The 15,959-nt window shown below is 38.9% G+C and overlaps 2 protein-coding genes and 1 long non-coding RNA gene across 8 annotated transcripts; 1 reads left to right on the top strand and 2 right to left on the bottom strand.

Moving 5' to 3' along the window:
• Positions 1 to 1,426: 1,426 nt before the first annotated feature.
• Positions 1,427 to 2,181, bottom strand: LOC149986271 (uncharacterized). The gene is made up of 2 exons (XR_016500985.1): positions 2,045 to 2,181; positions 1,427 to 1,820 (listed from the first exon to the last, which is right to left on the bottom strand). It is a non-coding gene; the product is annotated as an uncharacterized LOC149986271 (long non-coding RNA).
• On the top strand, positions 1,962 to 7,455 carry LOC112278478 (lactoylglutathione lyase GLX1). Of its 3 annotated transcripts, none has more exons than XR_016500984.1 (11): positions 1,962 to 2,518; positions 2,794 to 2,876; positions 4,199 to 4,354; positions 4,894 to 5,080; positions 5,248 to 5,372; positions 5,622 to 5,686; positions 5,947 to 6,159; positions 6,399 to 6,446; positions 6,559 to 6,688; positions 6,829 to 6,969; positions 7,149 to 7,455. XR_016500984.1 is itself a non-coding variant. In XM_090247663.1 (11 exons), exons 1-11 carry the CDS (start codon positions 2,460 to 2,462, stop codon positions 7,188 to 7,190), a joined length of 1,230 nt encoding a protein of 409 aa, XP_090103789.1. In that variant the 5' UTR covers positions 1,962 to 2,459; the 3' UTR covers positions 7,191 to 7,455. The 3 variants fall into 3 exon arrangements, 2 of the variants coding, with proteins under 2 accessions (XP_090103789.1, XP_024367799.1); XM_090247663.1 differs by having other exon boundaries at positions 6,578 to 6,688; XM_024512031.3 differs by lacking the exon at positions 1,962 to 2,518 and having other exon boundaries at positions 2,656 to 2,876; positions 6,578 to 6,688.
• Positions 7,456 to 9,338: 1,883 nt separating this feature from the next.
• Positions 9,339 to 11,241, bottom strand: LOC112278512 (uncharacterized protein YEL023C). 4 transcript variants are annotated; one of them, XM_024512106.3, is made up of 2 exons: positions 11,052 to 11,241; positions 9,339 to 10,663 (listed from the first exon to the last, which is right to left on the bottom strand). In XM_024512106.3, the coding sequence occupies exon 2, from the start codon at positions 10,660 to 10,662 to the stop codon at positions 9,451 to 9,453; it is 1,212 nt and encodes a 403-aa protein (XP_024367874.1). In that variant the 5' UTR covers position 10,663; positions 11,052 to 11,241; the 3' UTR covers positions 9,339 to 9,450. The 4 variants fall into 4 exon arrangements, with proteins under 4 accessions (XP_024367874.1, XP_024367876.1, XP_024367875.1 ...); XM_024512108.3 differs by lacking the exon at positions 11,052 to 11,241 and adding an exon at positions 10,878 to 11,030; XM_024512107.3 differs by lacking the exon at positions 11,052 to 11,241 and adding an exon at positions 10,767 to 11,019.
• Positions 11,242 to 15,959: the final 4,718 nt, after the last annotated feature.

The raw sequence follows: 15,959 nt of genomic DNA, 5'->3' as shown, positions 1-15,959 counted from the left end.
CAAACAAACATCAATTCTGGTGGAGTGCATCACAGCTGCCATGTTATTGTTTATATCCCCTAGCTCTCAATAGGATGACGTAGTTCTGCGACACTGCGTACAGCGTCGAGAACTTGAAATTGAAATGCGAAACAATCCAAGGTCTCGTGTGACGCTGCAAAGAAGCGGCTTCTTCGAGTGTTGCGGGCACAACAGTGCACCCGGACGCAACAGACATGTGGCTACCAAACGTGTTCTATCTGTAGGATATGTCTTTTAATCGGGAGGCACGAGAGGGGCGGGTGCGAGCAGAGCAAAGTAGCAAGCTCTGAAAAGGGAAGACAGTAGTTGAAAAAATCGCTGAGGAATGCTGGATGACCTTGGAGGGGAACGAGGGGCAGAGAGTTCGAGAGAGCCAGCTCACAACTCAGGGCACTGCATCGAAACTCGAAATTGCGAAAGCTAATGTCCCGTGTGAACGAAAAAACCATGGTCACAATAGTGGACGACGGGGACAACATCGATTCCATCACAATCGGCAGCTCACGGCTCCCAACACAAATAAGCAATCAAAATCCCCTGGAGATAAGGTTGCCCCTCGAATATCACATCTCATACTTCTATAGCTGTGGTGTTAATTCTTACAAGACCTCACTCTGTGTTCTCAGCTATCACATTGCTGCAGTTGTTTATGGATGTGTCTAATATGTCGATGTAGTCAACGGTAATAATGTCAATCCGCCCTAATTCATCTGGCTCGAGGTCTATGCAATTTGCGAGGGGAAGCAACGCACGCTCTAGCTCTGTTCATTTTAACATTGCGCCTCGATTCCCAGCTGCAATCTCCAGAGATTGTCTAGGGCGATTAATGGTAAGCCATGGCAAGTTGCTACCAGATTTATGGCTGGTCTGAATTGAACAGAATCGAATCTGACATAAGCAGCTGTGACAAGGGCATGTTCAGCTTGGGTTAGGAAGGGGAAGGATTAGAAATAGAATTTGCAGCCTTTTCGATCAGGTGACTTCAACTTCTAGATCAACACTCGTTCTAGAGCATGGCCTATGCACCACTCCGGACATGTCGTTGAAAGCATTGGTAAGCCCCGTCTAATTAGCGGTGGTCTCAAGCATGAACTTCTAGTCGTCATGATTCAGTGCTGTGCCATCAAAGTGGGACCAAAATTCGTTAGCACCTACTATTGTGTAATGATATTCACATAATACCTGTTTTGATTTGCTAGGTTGATTGTTCTTGAAAGATTCTGCGGATCACATTGATTTACAGTCTTACAGGATAGCTGGTTATGAACAGCAACCTGTGATATCCCTCAAGTTTTTTTTTATTTGTCAATCCCTCCACTTCCGGCGCCTGGTGCTATGGAAATGCTGTAATTGAAATATTTTGCGGCCGTCTGCATGACGTGGTCTTTGTTGTGGAGAGTGCTGATGAAGTCTTTTTTGAAATATTGTTTCTTCAGCTCAACTTGCGATTATTGCAAGTTGTTGCAGGTGCCGTAAAAAGGCAAACGGATAATAGCAACTTAAAATTCTACGATAGTGACGTCCTGGACGTGTCTTCCGAGAGGACTTATCCTGTAGGTAATTTACCAAATACTTAAAGCTGCATGCTATAGCCATTAAATTCAAAATTTAAGGCGCTAGGTTGTGACTAGTTCATAAATTAGGCGCCTCGACCTATACATTGAGCCAAATTTCTACTGAAAGGGCTGAAAAGCGTATTGACAAGTGTCTTAAGTTGTAGCGCTTCGGGAAACGCAGAAAACATGAGCTCTTCGTAGGTGAAATGCGTGACATATAGACCATGAAAGAAGAGGTTGGACCTGCAATTCACACACACAACCTCATCACATACGAATCTTGCACCAGGCACCTAGCTGGTACCTTAGGCAGAACTAAGTAATATTTTCCTCATGATTCGTGTCCAATCTGAGCAAATGGAGCAGCTCAGTAAAACGAAAAGAAAATTCTTTTAGTATCTAGCGCTGACATCCACAATGACTAATTGACTTTTCTTAAGATATGAAACTGTATCGAGCTGGTTTACCTCCCTCACTTCACGCTTTATTTGTACTTCAAGGTGATGCTGCACTGAGCATGCTTAAGCAGATATATGATCCATCACTGGAATAGACTCCGACAAGAAGCACTCCAATGATCGCCTTAACTTGCTGTCTAGACGTTTCAACAAGCCCTTGCACAAAAACACCCCTAGACTATTGATCATTTCAGCTTCATTCTCAAACTATAACCGATTTTCTCTCTCTGGATGTTACGATGACGTTATAGCTTAGACAATCTGTTTCACACAATGGCAACGAATTGCATGTCTTCTTGATTAGACACCGCTCCTTTTCCCGACAGCTTCCGCAGAAATTGGCAAGCCATGGCTGTAGCTGATTGAATTCATCTCTCCCCTGAACTGTCTCGCGCAGAAAGCCCACGTGCCTGTACATGATTATATGGTTGCGGCATCACCTCTCATGCGAAGGAGTTGCAGGCAAGCGTATCTTATGATTAGGTCAGTATCATCCTCAGACACGCGGAGTGAGCCTTATCAGCAGGGGGTGACTGGCAGATTAAAGGACAACGTAGCGCCACATCGGCAAGAGTGTGATTGACTTGAACAATCGCAATCTCAGCTGAGAAACAATTTTAGTTGCACTGACGAGAAGTCAAGGTCTTAACACTTTTTTTTGTATTCTAGGCCTGAGATCATTGCCTGGCCAAGCCAATTGCAATGGCTATGGCGAAAGCCCTAATTCCCTGCACTGCTGATTCTCTTTCTTCTTCCAGTTCAGCTCCTCGGTTGGCAATCTGCTCTTCAAGTGCTCGTCTGCCTCCTTCGTCGCTCCTCGGCTGCGCTATTCCACACGCCAGTGAGTTTACGAACCACTTGTTTTGTTAGTGATTTCATTCTCTTGTTACATGCAAATGTGTAATTAGACAAGGAATTCTACAGGTGCCGACAATTTTCTCTGTAGTTGTTACAATCAAAATGAGAACGAGCTCAATGAAATGAGGTTGAGCAAATGCAGGATACTAGTGGCAACGCGATCTGAATTTCTTTGTGAAGGTTTGAAATAGGTGAAGCACTAGAAAATTTTGGTGTTAAATTGTGGAATTATAAGGATCTTTTGTGCTTTACAAGTAGTTGGCCAATCTGGACGACTTAGTGGACAGGTCTCTGCGACTTGCGCGACATCTTTATCCTCTCATCCGTCGCAAATTACTATGTCATGAGTTCAGAATTCCATCGGGTGTCACATTCCTGGGAGGGGGGAAATACCCCTAGTGCAGTCCGTGAATGTTGTCGCGGATTACAGCTAATCTTGTTGTGTTAGCATATTGTACAGCTTTTTGAACCACGGAGAATCTGCGGCTGATCTCCGTTTTCTGCATTGACATGTTAGAGGACCCAGGAACTCTGTGAAGTCAGACGTAACTAATGGTTGTGTGAAGACTGTTACCACTGTTTCCTGCACCTTTTAAATTAAATCTTGGACAATTAATTTTCTTGGTCGTGTGATACAACGTTTAACGTCGGCTCTCTAGAAAGGAAGACAGTTTAGTGTTTTGGATGTTGCTGATGTCTTTAAAAAACGAAACCTTATGTTTGGTTGTTGGGCTGGGTCATGCAATAGAGTTTGTTTACGCTACTCAAATGTTTCTTTTACTTTCAATCAACATCGTGTTCTGCAAAGCTTTATTGTGACATAGGCCATGCTTTTTGGTGTTGAGAGTATTTTCAGTGAGTTACATATTTCTGGTTGGAATAAGTTAGGTTCCTGAAGTGTGCATGTGCGCGTATTTTCTAATAGGATTTTGGTTATGCTTTCTGCGGTAAATATTGTACATGTTGATGGATTTATTTGAATAGAAAGTGCTGGCTTGTATTGTGATCTGGCGATCCTTGCTAATTTTTTATTTCATTTGCATTTTCTTGGAACATGCTTCTGCTTTTGGGTTCTGTGCAATTTCGTTATTGAGTTTAACCATAACAACTTTTCATATTGTAACATGCTTGCGTGACTGACAAACGTACTGCAGCTGTGGCGTTTTAATGATTTCATACACAATCAATTTTAGCAGAAGTTTGTTCCGAATGGCGATTTATTTTTAAAGAGTTTATGAGGAACTTGCATCTCCTTTCTTTCCTTGGTAATCTAGATTAAAAGTGGGCCATGGTCGAAAACTGTAGATGGTGGAAATGGGAATCAGAAATGCACGCGGAGGCGGCTCCATCTAATTCAAGCATCAAGTAAGTCACCAGTGGAAATCGTGCAAAGGAGGCTGATAAATTTTCTGGCCTTAGCTGGCGCATCATTTTCGTTTTTGCCGATGGACCTTTTGGCTGGTAAGAATCGAAGTCCTCCCAACACTCACTTATGGGGCCATTTGCAGGGTTCTTGATTTAATAACCTGAATTTTGATTGATGAAATTTAAAGGATTACTATTCCCTACCACATTGTGTACTTACGGAGAATGTAGAGGGTAAATATGTTATTATATTTTTAGTATGTCTTCCAATAGCCATCCGGTATTTGGAAATGAAGAGTGCATTTTTTTAAGGAGTAGAAACATGACAGAATCTTTGACATGCATATATGTTAAGCGTCCTTGTCTCTGTTTGTTTAATTCAAACGTAGCAAGACCTGAGTTTATCTATCAATCTCATGTTTAAGGATAAGTCAACAATTGCCCTGAAATTTTGCTTGCTTCGTACGCTTGCAGTCCACCTGGTTGGTGTGTTTTTGTTCTAATGGTTAATTTTCTCTCGTCTTTGAGCTGAACTTTATCACTATTTGTAATGAATAGGAGTGACAACTTTCTTTAGAGCTATAAACAATATGATATTACAATTTTTAATTGTGGATCTTAATGCAAGTCTCCAGGTACGGGGATCCCAGGTGTTATTGGATCAACTCAAGTGTCACAATCCAGAGATTCAGGCACTCAGGCATCTGCTGCTTTAGCTGCATCAACAACGCACGAAGAGAATATCCTGCAATTTGTCAAGAACGACAATCGCCGCATGCTTCATGTAGTGTATCGTGTTGGTGATATTGACAAAACTATCAAGTACTGTGCGCTTTTGTTTCCTTCTCAGTTGATGGTTACAATATGATTGATGATAAAATTAATCCTTGGAAATTGTTACTATTTGTGATTTCTATCATTGAGTTTGCACGAAGTACTCAAGGCGGTGTTTTTTTCACCGGTTGTGCTCAATTTATGTTTATGTGCAGGTTTTATACAGAGTGTTTGGGGATGAAGGTTCTGAGGAGAAGGGACATTCCTGAAGATAAGTACACAAACGCGTTTTTGGGTTATGGTCCTGAAGAGACCAACTTCGCGGTGGAATTGACATATAGTAAGTGTGATATGTTAGTTATCTCCACGACATTAAAGAATCATTTAGCAACAGATGTACCATATGACTTCTACCAAATTTGTAAAATTGATTTGTTATCAACTCTTCCTAATTCACACTAAGCTTCAATTTTAAGTGTTCCATGTAATTCATCAACATCTATTACAATCAGCCTTCGTTTCAAGCCTTGTAAGGTCTATTATTTGGAGGCTTCACACCTCTAAGTCGGATTTTAGTATCGCTTGGCAGATTACGGAGTGGACAAGTACGATATTGGCACAGGATTTGGGCACTTCGGAATTGCCGTTGATGATGTAAGTTCAACTTGTTTGTATTCAGTGATTAAAAGCTAACTAGACTCTTTGAATGCTCTGAAAATCGAATTAATTATTCTTATAATTGTTTTGTTATCTCTTGGAGCATAAAATGGAAGACATTTGTTGAAGGAAGGTAGTTCTCTCATATTCAGTTCTTTCAATTTGATAGCATGCTTCATTTGGAGGGAAATGTATTTTGCTTTGAGCTGATGTAGATAAATTACTTGTATTGTTTGACTCTGCTTGTTCTCTTGCAGGTTCAGAAGGTCTGTGACTTGGTTAAGGCAAAGGGTGGAAAAGTCACAAGAGAACCTGGACCTGTAAAAGGTGGCAATTCAATCATTGCATTTGTTGAGGACAGTGATGGTTATTCATTTGAACTTATCCAAAGAACCGCAAAAATCGAGCCATTTTGCCAGGTCATGCTTCGTGTTGGTGACCTAGACCGTGCAGTTCAGTTCTATAAGAAGGTACTAATCTCATTCTACTGTTCTTTTTCGGTGCATCATGTACATTTGTGTTTAGGACTATACTCTATTGTCAAAATCTAGATGATGACGTGCTTTGGTATTTGCTACGATATATGTAAGAAAAATTTCCATATAATGCTGATTGTTTGGACATGAGGGTATTAACTGGAAGTATCATTGCCATTTTTTTGGTTTTCTCTTTATTCGTACTTAAGATGTCGATTTCATTTACTATCCAGGCCTTTGGAATGAAAGAATTGAGCAGAAGGGATAATCCCGAACAGATGGTAAACTACAACACTTTCTCTGTAGTCATTTGAATGACATGGCATGCAGATCTTCACTAGTTTTTTCTACATTTGTATATTCTTTTTGTAACTTGTTCTCACATTACGATAGTTCTTGGCTGGTTTCATAGTACACACTTGCAAAGCTGGGCTATGGTGATGATGAGATGAAAACAACTGTCTTGGAGTTGACATATAACTACGGCATAACAGAATACACCAAGGGTGATGGTTATGGTCAGGTACACTCTTTCTGAAGACCATTCAAATAAATAGATATGCCTCCCCTGTTGACAAGTCTGTTGTCGAGGCATGTGGATCAGCAACTGCAGTAAGCTCATAATTCCACTATTTCTGACACACGCCTAATTTGTGCTTCCAGATTGCTATAGGTACAAACGATGTGTATAAGACTGCAGAGGCTGTGAAGCTCTTCGGAGGGGAAATAGTTCGTGAGCCTGGTCCTCTTCCCGGCCTCAACACCAAAATTACAGCTATCCTAGATCCTGACGGCTGGAAAAGTGTGAGTAGCTGCGTTTGCTCTTTAAATTTCTCGGTCGTACCGATGCAAATAAACTGATGATCGTGTTTTCTTTTTCTCGGACAAACACATGTTTTGTTTCTCAAATTCAATTCTCATGAAATAGCTCATTTCCGTTTTTAGGTTCCGCATATCTCATTAGCTGTGAATGGATCCTTCAGGTTTTTGTCGACAATGCGGACTTTGCGAAGGAGCTGGAGTGAATGATGTGAAACTTCGAGAGATTGTAGTTTCTACTTTGTTTCAACTTTATCTTCTTCAAACGAAACAGGCACTGAACTGACCTGTTTCGCCCTAAATCACATTTAGGGAATGATAGTTTTAGCGGCTTTATAAGTTTTTTGTGGTGACATTCATTATAGCATTATTGGTGAGTGGTATGCAGACAGTGGCGCATATATCTACAATGCTTTGTATCCTCAAGTCTTGCTTCTGAGCCTATATTTGCACGCATTATCTTCTACTTAATATGTCAAGAACAAGTGTGCGTGCAATGAAATTTCCTAAGAATTTACTTTCATTACTTGAAAAAGTGTAGAGAATGCATGTGATTCTTTGGTACATTTAGAAACTTAGAAAAACCCAACATCTATTGTAAGGGGTACAGCGTGTAAAGTTTTATTCTAATTCTCTCCGCATCTTGTTTAATGAGTCTTACATGTCATTGTTAAGTAATTAAACTCATAGAATTGGTGTTGTAATAAGATATTATAGAAAAGCCAATATGCAAGAAAAAGAGATTCGAGTTGCTGGAATCGTTTAGCACTTCATTCTCATTGCATTTGTTTCTCTAAGGTAGTAATGATAAGATTTACTTTTATTAATTAGAAAACTATAAATATTATTTGGTATCTTTTTTGAAACTCTATCCAAGGATATTTTGGGGAAAGTCATTCCTTAATGGTAGCATCAAGCTTAGAGAATACTTAGGAGAAAATAGTTTGAAGAATGAAACCAATAAGAGTGTGTTTTATTGGAGAATGGAACTTCTAAGTGGAAAAAGAGGAAAATTAAATCAACATGATATGAATTAACTTAATATGAGTTGCCATCATATGTAGCTAGAAATTGTTAATAATAAAAGTTGAGAGAAATCCCTCAATACTTAGGTGAGGGGCATTAAAATGAAAATAATTTCACTTTACTCTAATTGGTTGCATATATTATTTTTTGAATATAATTCTTTAATCCTTAAAACATGCTTGAAACCCACAATTATAAAATTTGAGATAATTTTAATTTATATATTTAATAATCTATATTTTAAATATGATAAATATATATAATAATCTATATTTTAAATATGATAAATATATATAATAATCTATATTTTAAATATGATAAATATATATAATAATCTATATTTTAAATATGATAAATATATATAATATTCTATATTTTAAATATATATAATATTCTATATTTTAAATATATATATATATATATATTTATTTATTAGGATTAGAAAATGCATGTATCTTAAATAAATAATATATATTTAATTATTTTTTATTAGACATGACTACACTTAATTTAGGATATTACTAATGCTACCACAATTTTTACTAATGCTACCATAATTTTTACTACTGCTACTACAATTTTCCATCTTCTTGACGTATTTTTTTAATTTTATTTTATTCCAATAAAGAATTATGTTCAACAAAATGATTTAAAAAGTATTGAATGAAGAAAATTTGATTGGTTTAAAAAATATTGCACACAAGTAATATATGATGGATGGAAGTAGTAGTGGCCATAACAAAAATTAAGGTGCCATTTGCAACTCTTAATTTAATGCCAATTTAAAATGACATAAATTATGTACATTTGTATAAAATAAAATTAATTCAAACAATAAAAAATAAGATATAAATTACTAAACTACCAAGAAAACATATTTGTAGTTTAATAGATCATAGATTTTTGCAAATATTATGTTATAATTTTTATGTTTAAACACATAATTGGAGTGTATTTTCAGTATTTTTTATAATTAGATACTACTACAAAAACATTTACAATATAAACAAAAAATCTTATTTAAATTAACCATCATTAATTATTTAATAAGATTTCAACTTTTAAATACCATTGCTTGGCCTATCTAAGATGAGGTGACGAAGCTAACTTATGTTAGAGGTTCACTTATGACAACACCCCATTTTGCACGTGATATGAGTACCGCATGATGATGCCGTCAACCCCGCAGCACTCGAAGGCCGCTGCATTTGTGTCTGGATTCGCTACTTTTCAGAGAAAGATTCGTTTTAGAGAGCAATGGTATAGTGTGAGTTTGTGTACCCTATAGCAGAGTGCTTTTAGATATTAGATGCAGATTGAGCACCAGATACATGCAGACGTTTTGAAAGTTTATTGAAATCGTTATACGCAACACTAACTACAAGGGAAAGTCTACCTTCTCACTAGATCTACCGCGGCGAAATATTCGCCCTACATAATTCATGAATTCTTTTTGTCGGAATCGGAGCTAGACTCTGAGTGGAGCGCTACAGGAGTGGTTTCTTCCTCCTGGCATGAACACTTACTGACTGGCGGTTTCTTGTAAGGCAACTCAATGAGCCACTTTTTGCCATTTGTGATCGGGTCAGTAATCTTGAGCCCCTTGGGTTGGTAGTTTGGATTCTTCTGGATCCTGGCCGCAACAGACCAGTGCAGCGTTTCTCCGACAGATTGGCCGATGGTGCGAGAAAATTCCTTCCCCTTCCAATAAGCATACGCCCCCCCTAACATGTTTCGGAAAGAATCCTCCGTCTGTGTGCGCCAATGAGGCCACTGTTCCCCGGCCTTGTAAGTCCACTTGTAGCGCAGACCATTCGATATGGCCTTTTCTTGCATCCATTCGTAAGCCAACTGCCAGAGGTCGTCCCCTTCTATCCCACCTCCGCAATTGCAGTGGCTTCCGACAAACCAGCATTGCTCCAAGACTTTGTTCTCTTCTCTCATTGCATCCCAGAGCGTTGGAGCGAAGTCCTCGCGATGTTCGTCAATTGCCAGAGCATGGTACGCTTCATCCACGATGCACGAGAGGTTCTGGTCGTGGAACATATAGTTTTTCCTGGACAAAGGGGTGAAGCTAAGCAGATTCAGGGCTGGTCCATACCAAGTGTTGCTCTTAAATGCTGAATCAGGAACACCTAGAGCTCCCACCGTATCCCACACACCAAGCATCTTCACTCTCACAGGATAACAGTGCTCGTTGGCAAATGCTTTCATCACCGGATGACTGGGTTTCATGTCGTTGCGATACAATTTGTAAGCTTGTTCTACGAGGGCTTCGGTGACATGACCTTCTGAAGGTTTCTTCAACACACCGCCCACCTCGTGCAACATCGACACAAAACTGCGGGCCGAATACGCCCCGCGGCTAAAACCAAATACGAAAATTTCATCTCCATCCCTGTAATTTTCAGAACACCATAGGTAACCCTGTTTGATAATATCCGACAACCCATAACCGAATGAACCGCCAAGTATCTTCCCTATAAACGCCGTTCCCACACCTGGAAAATATTTCACAATCTGCTCGACTCCGTCTTCAACTGGGCCATTATCGATAGCCTCGTACATACGAGCGACATTGGTCCAATCATCCTTCTCATTCCATGTGCCATCAAACATCACCACAAGGCGGCGATGCAAATTCGCCCCCATTCTGTCAACAGAACAAACACGTTCAAAAAACGCTCAAGACTACTCGGCACACTCGAAAACTTCCTAAAGTCTTCAAAACTAATCCAAAACTCACTAATACTTACACGACGTGATGTCCGCAACACAAAAACCATAAGCAACCAAACACAATCCACCTCCGACCAACAAAGCAGAAGAAAACACACTCGCGCACAGTTTCAGCGTCACATTTATACCAGAATCAAGACCTTACGCCACTCAAAAGACCAGCTAATTGAAATCGCTAGCTACCAGTCAAAACCTGAACTAGTCTATAGGGTTCACGTAGTTCACGTAGTTCACGTAGTCGGCATACTCAAGATCGACAAAGCGCAACACAGACACGAACATGAAAAATAGCATTTCAATACCTGGAAGCTTTAGGATAGGTGCTGATCGTGGCGGACCACTCGACCTGGTTTAAGCCCCAAAAAGCAAATAGCCGCGTTAAAATCTGTCAGCTCTGAGCTGAACACAACCACGACGACGACGGATTAACACTTCCGAGGCAATACCGAGGATTCCGAAGCACGGGTCACACCGTTGTTCGGTGAATTTAGAAGCACGATAATGAAAACTTGGCCTTGAGAATGGGCATATTTATAGTATGTATGTGCAGACGGATGGCCAGATTGTCTGTTTACCGAAGTAAACGTCAAAATCCGAACTGGACTTGCTTCCGACTTAATTTAGAGAACGGGGCTCTTCTGGATGTCTCCATGTGCTATCAAAGAGCAGCCTCGGATTAGTGTGACGTCAAGCTAACATCGATCACTTTTGACTGTGAAAAAGTATTGATGCGTCTTTTACAAATGCAAAGGCAATCACCCTTTCTGTACCAAATGGCACGAAAATATCATAAAGTTTTCACAAATTGTTCATGGATGGGACTCAAAATTTGTACTGGTTGTGTAATTTGGATTATCTGAATTTAAAATACAACTCGATTTTTTTTTGAGCTTTAATCAATATCTCCATGTTCAATGGATTAGTGAAAGTGGTAGCTGTGTGCTTTTTGAATATTGTTGACATTATTTTGTTATTCGTCAAGATGTTGATGTGTTTTTTTATGGTTACTTTTGGATATTATTTTGATGAGCATTTCATCTTTTTGAATGGTAGTTTTCCTCAATGATTGGTTAAAATCGTAACAGTTTCAACTTTGAACATTCTGTCAATGTTTAATAACTCAATGATAAATAAATAAATATAAATGTATATATATATATATATATATATATATATAAACTAATTTCACCTTAAAGAATACTTCATCAAGTTGGTTCAAGGTTAATTTTGAGTAAACAGAAATAATTTCAGTTAACATATTTTTGATGATTGTGGTTTTTTTTTCTTTTTTCATTTTTAGACACGACCAATTAAGAGAGCTTATGACATTAAAAAAAGAAAAAGAAAAAAGTAAATATGACATTTGAGATATTTTTTATTTTGAATAAAATTCTACACACAATACAACAACAACAAAAATTAAATTAAATAAAATACAAAACAAACAAACAAACAAACAAACAAACAAATAACAGAAGCAAAGTCCCCTTTAAAGCACAGTTCCTTATACATTTAAGTTTACTAAATGATATTTTTAAGGTGAAGAATGTTCGGAAATGACCCACAAGACGTAATGCATACGTCAGAAACCTCAATTAATCTGAATCCCGACAACAAGAAATCTCGAAGTTTCTACTACTTTTCTGAAATTTTTACTTTTTTATTTACGTTTGTTGTTTTACGAGCACCAGATACCTTTAAAGCAAAAAGGAGCCGGGGGTCACAGGGTTACGGGGTCCTGGGGGGGGGGATGCCGTGTGAGAGGGTTCGGGAGCCGCTTTCGCAACTTGTATCGCCCACGGCCTTTGCCGGGATTGGGGCCGGGGCCGAGGCGGTTGCTGCCACGCTGAGAAGGGGTAGGTCAAACCAGCCCATGCTTTGTTTGCGACTGCGTGTGCTCGCAGAGATTTGACCCAGCAGACGATTTCCTCGTGTGGATCATCCTACAGCTTCTACACTCTTACAGTGCTACCTGGATGCGGCGTAGACGTGGATTTGGCAGATTCGCTGGACTCAGAGGTCGGCACTTGTGCATTTTCCGCGCAGCATCAACTGCTCCAACTTTAGTCACGTATTCTGTACTTGGTTCACGATAAGTTAGAAATTCTGTACGGTAATGCGTTCTCCTCGATTTTGAAACTATTTCATCTCCGGGCACATGTTGTCCTGCGGTATTTTCCACATAGAAGTTGACTATTTTCAGACGTGTGGTGTCGCTGGCAACTGCGCTCCCAACAGGAGCGATTCTGTTCGGTGCCATTTGACCAAGTAAAGTTGCTCTCCACCAGATGGCGTAGAAGACTTGGATTTTGTTGACTATACCTCCGGACCCACCACACATTTGGGTGTCTACACGAGGGCTTTGTGTCCTCCAATTTGGATTAAGGCCCACACGATAATGCGACGTGTTGTGAAGAAGCGTAGCTTTCGATCGAAATGCCGTTTAGGTCAAGTTGGAGTGTAAGTATTTTTTATTTTATTTTTCAAAAAGTCCAGATTCGGCTTCTATTTGTCTTTCCTTTTCCAGTCGTTCTTTTCGGCGAATTATTTATGGTTGCTGGTGTAACCATTGATTCTGATGTGGCGAGGGTTTATTTGCCGTCGTTGCTCCTTTACTGCTCCTTGATACTTGCGTCCAATTGTTCGGTGTTCTAGACATGATATTTCAGTTAAGGTCTTGATGCCCTTCAGAAGAAAGTAGGACGAAGGGACCGAGGCCTGAACTCATGATTTCTGTTCCTTTCTAATTTTTCATACAAGTTCCGCTGCCCACGACAAAGTTCCTCGCTCGTGCTTGGACCCCAGCATTATTCTGTAATCATTTTTGGATGATCCTTGTCATTCCTTTCTTTTCATGGTCTTATTGTAAACCTGAATTTGGTCTTTCAACTGTGTAATCGGGCAAGGCTTTGAAATTTTGATCACTGCTTGGGACTTTTGTGGATCAAACTCGAAGTGAAGGTCTTGTTGTTCGCGATAACCGCCTCTTCCATTGACTGATCACTACCTCAGCGTCAATTATTAATCAGAAATGGTGTTCAACTTGTAATAGAAGGATAGGCCATTGGCTAAGCATGTCAACGGACACGTCATTGGCCAACTTTTTGTCGAAGTTACTATGAGGATGAATATGTCATCTTAATGAGAGAGGAAAGAGGTCGTCTGAGAACAAATTTTCCAGAAAGTTATCAGGCGGGTGGGTGTTGCATAAGCGGATGAACTCCTTGGAGATTCCTGACTGCAGATGAACAGAGCCAGCTCATTTGCGATCCTTCCGAACCACGCTGGATGCAACCCAACACCCTGCGTTCGAATGTTAGCATCCCAACGCAAACCAGAAATACAAGCAAACGTCGTGAAACTGACGCTGAATGATAAGCTCTAGAACTAGCGCTATTTTTGGACTTAGACCAATAATTAAAATAGTAGGTCATCCTCTAGTATCACCATTGTTCTCAAGCCAGCTTTGATCGAAGTTTTAATGTTGAATTCGCAAGAGATCGGTGGATCAAAAGAATTACTATGAAGACGCAGTTAAAAATGTCAAAAACAGAAACGAAAAAGAAAAAGAATCAACGACGATTGACGAGAATTTGCAGAATTTGGGAAACTCAATAGGATGAGATACCGAATCAGTTGGAAGGATACATCGCTGTTAACTGGTGCAGGCTGACAGCTAGCCCCCTCCAGCAAGCTCGGCTGTGACAAACGATTCGACCCACAAAGTTTGCGTTCACGTGTTCTTTTTTGTTGGGTAGTCGGTGCCAAGCAAATCGGATTCAGTGGCGAATTCCAGCGGCGATTGCTTGGGGGCAGCTCAAGGCAATCGAGATCATATGTCTGCTCCTTCTGTGAAATCTTTAGGAAACGATCCGCGATTGACCCATGCAGGTATCCCGCAATTGACAAACAGATGGAGGCGGTAATGATATCAAGACTCCCGAAACGTAATCACAAAGCCCAAAACGTGTTCCGCAAGAAAAGTCTCCTGCAAGGTGTCCCGCGGAATCCAGACATCTCCAGCCTTGAAGGACACTTCTAGCGCGCGAAGTCATCAGCAATTGACCTATAACGCATGCATTGGTGAGCCAACTCCCACATGTCCTCAAATTCCAGCATCGATATCCATTCCAGAGGCTCTTGGATTCCTGTTCTGGGCTTTCATGTCCCTTCAGGTAAACTCGAAGCGAAGCTCTGACCAGGCGAATCTTATCACATTCAAGGATATATTTGGCAAATATCATGCATTGCGCACCTTCACACACATCACTTTCAAAGGATATATTTGGTATATTCAGTATACAAACAAGTTATTTTCTTTCACTACCCATCATGTTCTATGTTTCTCAAATGTCAACTTAAAGTTTTGATCATTTTGACTTTTTAGAGGGTTCTTTTCTATCCATGTTTTATATGCATAGCAAAGTAGAGTATTGCTATTGTTGAGTTGTTTCCCAATTTTGTTGCATGTGACTTTCTATATCATCTTTTCGTATTTGAAGATACTTGTTTGTATTCAATCTCTCATTTTGTGTATTCATCTATTCTTTGTTCATAATAGAGGATGTATTTATTTGTATTCAAATGATTTGTAAGCAAATTCTTGAAGAAGAAATAGTGTCTTAAGATCTTTAAATTAGACATAAATTTCTTTTTTTAAAATAGAATATTTTCACAAAATAGACTTTTTTATTATTATTTTAAAATAAAAACTATTTAGGCTTCACATAAGCTGTTGTTATCTTTTGGTGGTTTAAGTTGTTAAATTGGATCTAAATTATTCATAGTAAATTTATGAATAAATTTTTTATTTTTCTAATCATAAAAAATAATTAGAAGCATTTTTTTATTTTTAAATTAAAAACTTGTAATTATTAAGAATATTTTAGTATAATTTGTAAAGTTTGAGTAAAAAGAAGCCTTTTTAAAAATTAAAAAAATATCATATATATCCCTCAAGTATATTGAAATATTAAGAATATTTCCATATTCTTGATAATAACAAATATATCCCTTATTTTTATAATAATACCAAATATATCCTTGAATGTGATAAGATATTATTAATTTTTTTTTTTTTTTTTTTTTTTTTTTTTAGTTGTAATTTGGGGCCCAAACTGCATGCATTTTATAGTGCAAATTTTAGCCACGCCTAACTTTGGGTTTTCAATAATTATTTTTATTTTTAAAAAAAATCAATTTATAAAGCA

The sequence above is a fragment of the Physcomitrium patens genome, chromosome 25 (assembly GCF_059467195.1).
Source record: "Physcomitrium patens ecotype Gransden chromosome 25, ASM5946719v1, whole genome shotgun sequence".
Lineage (NCBI taxonomy): Eukaryota > Viridiplantae > Streptophyta > Bryopsida > Funariales > Funariaceae > Physcomitrium > Physcomitrium patens.
This window is presented reverse-complemented; position numbering and strand designations above follow the sequence as displayed.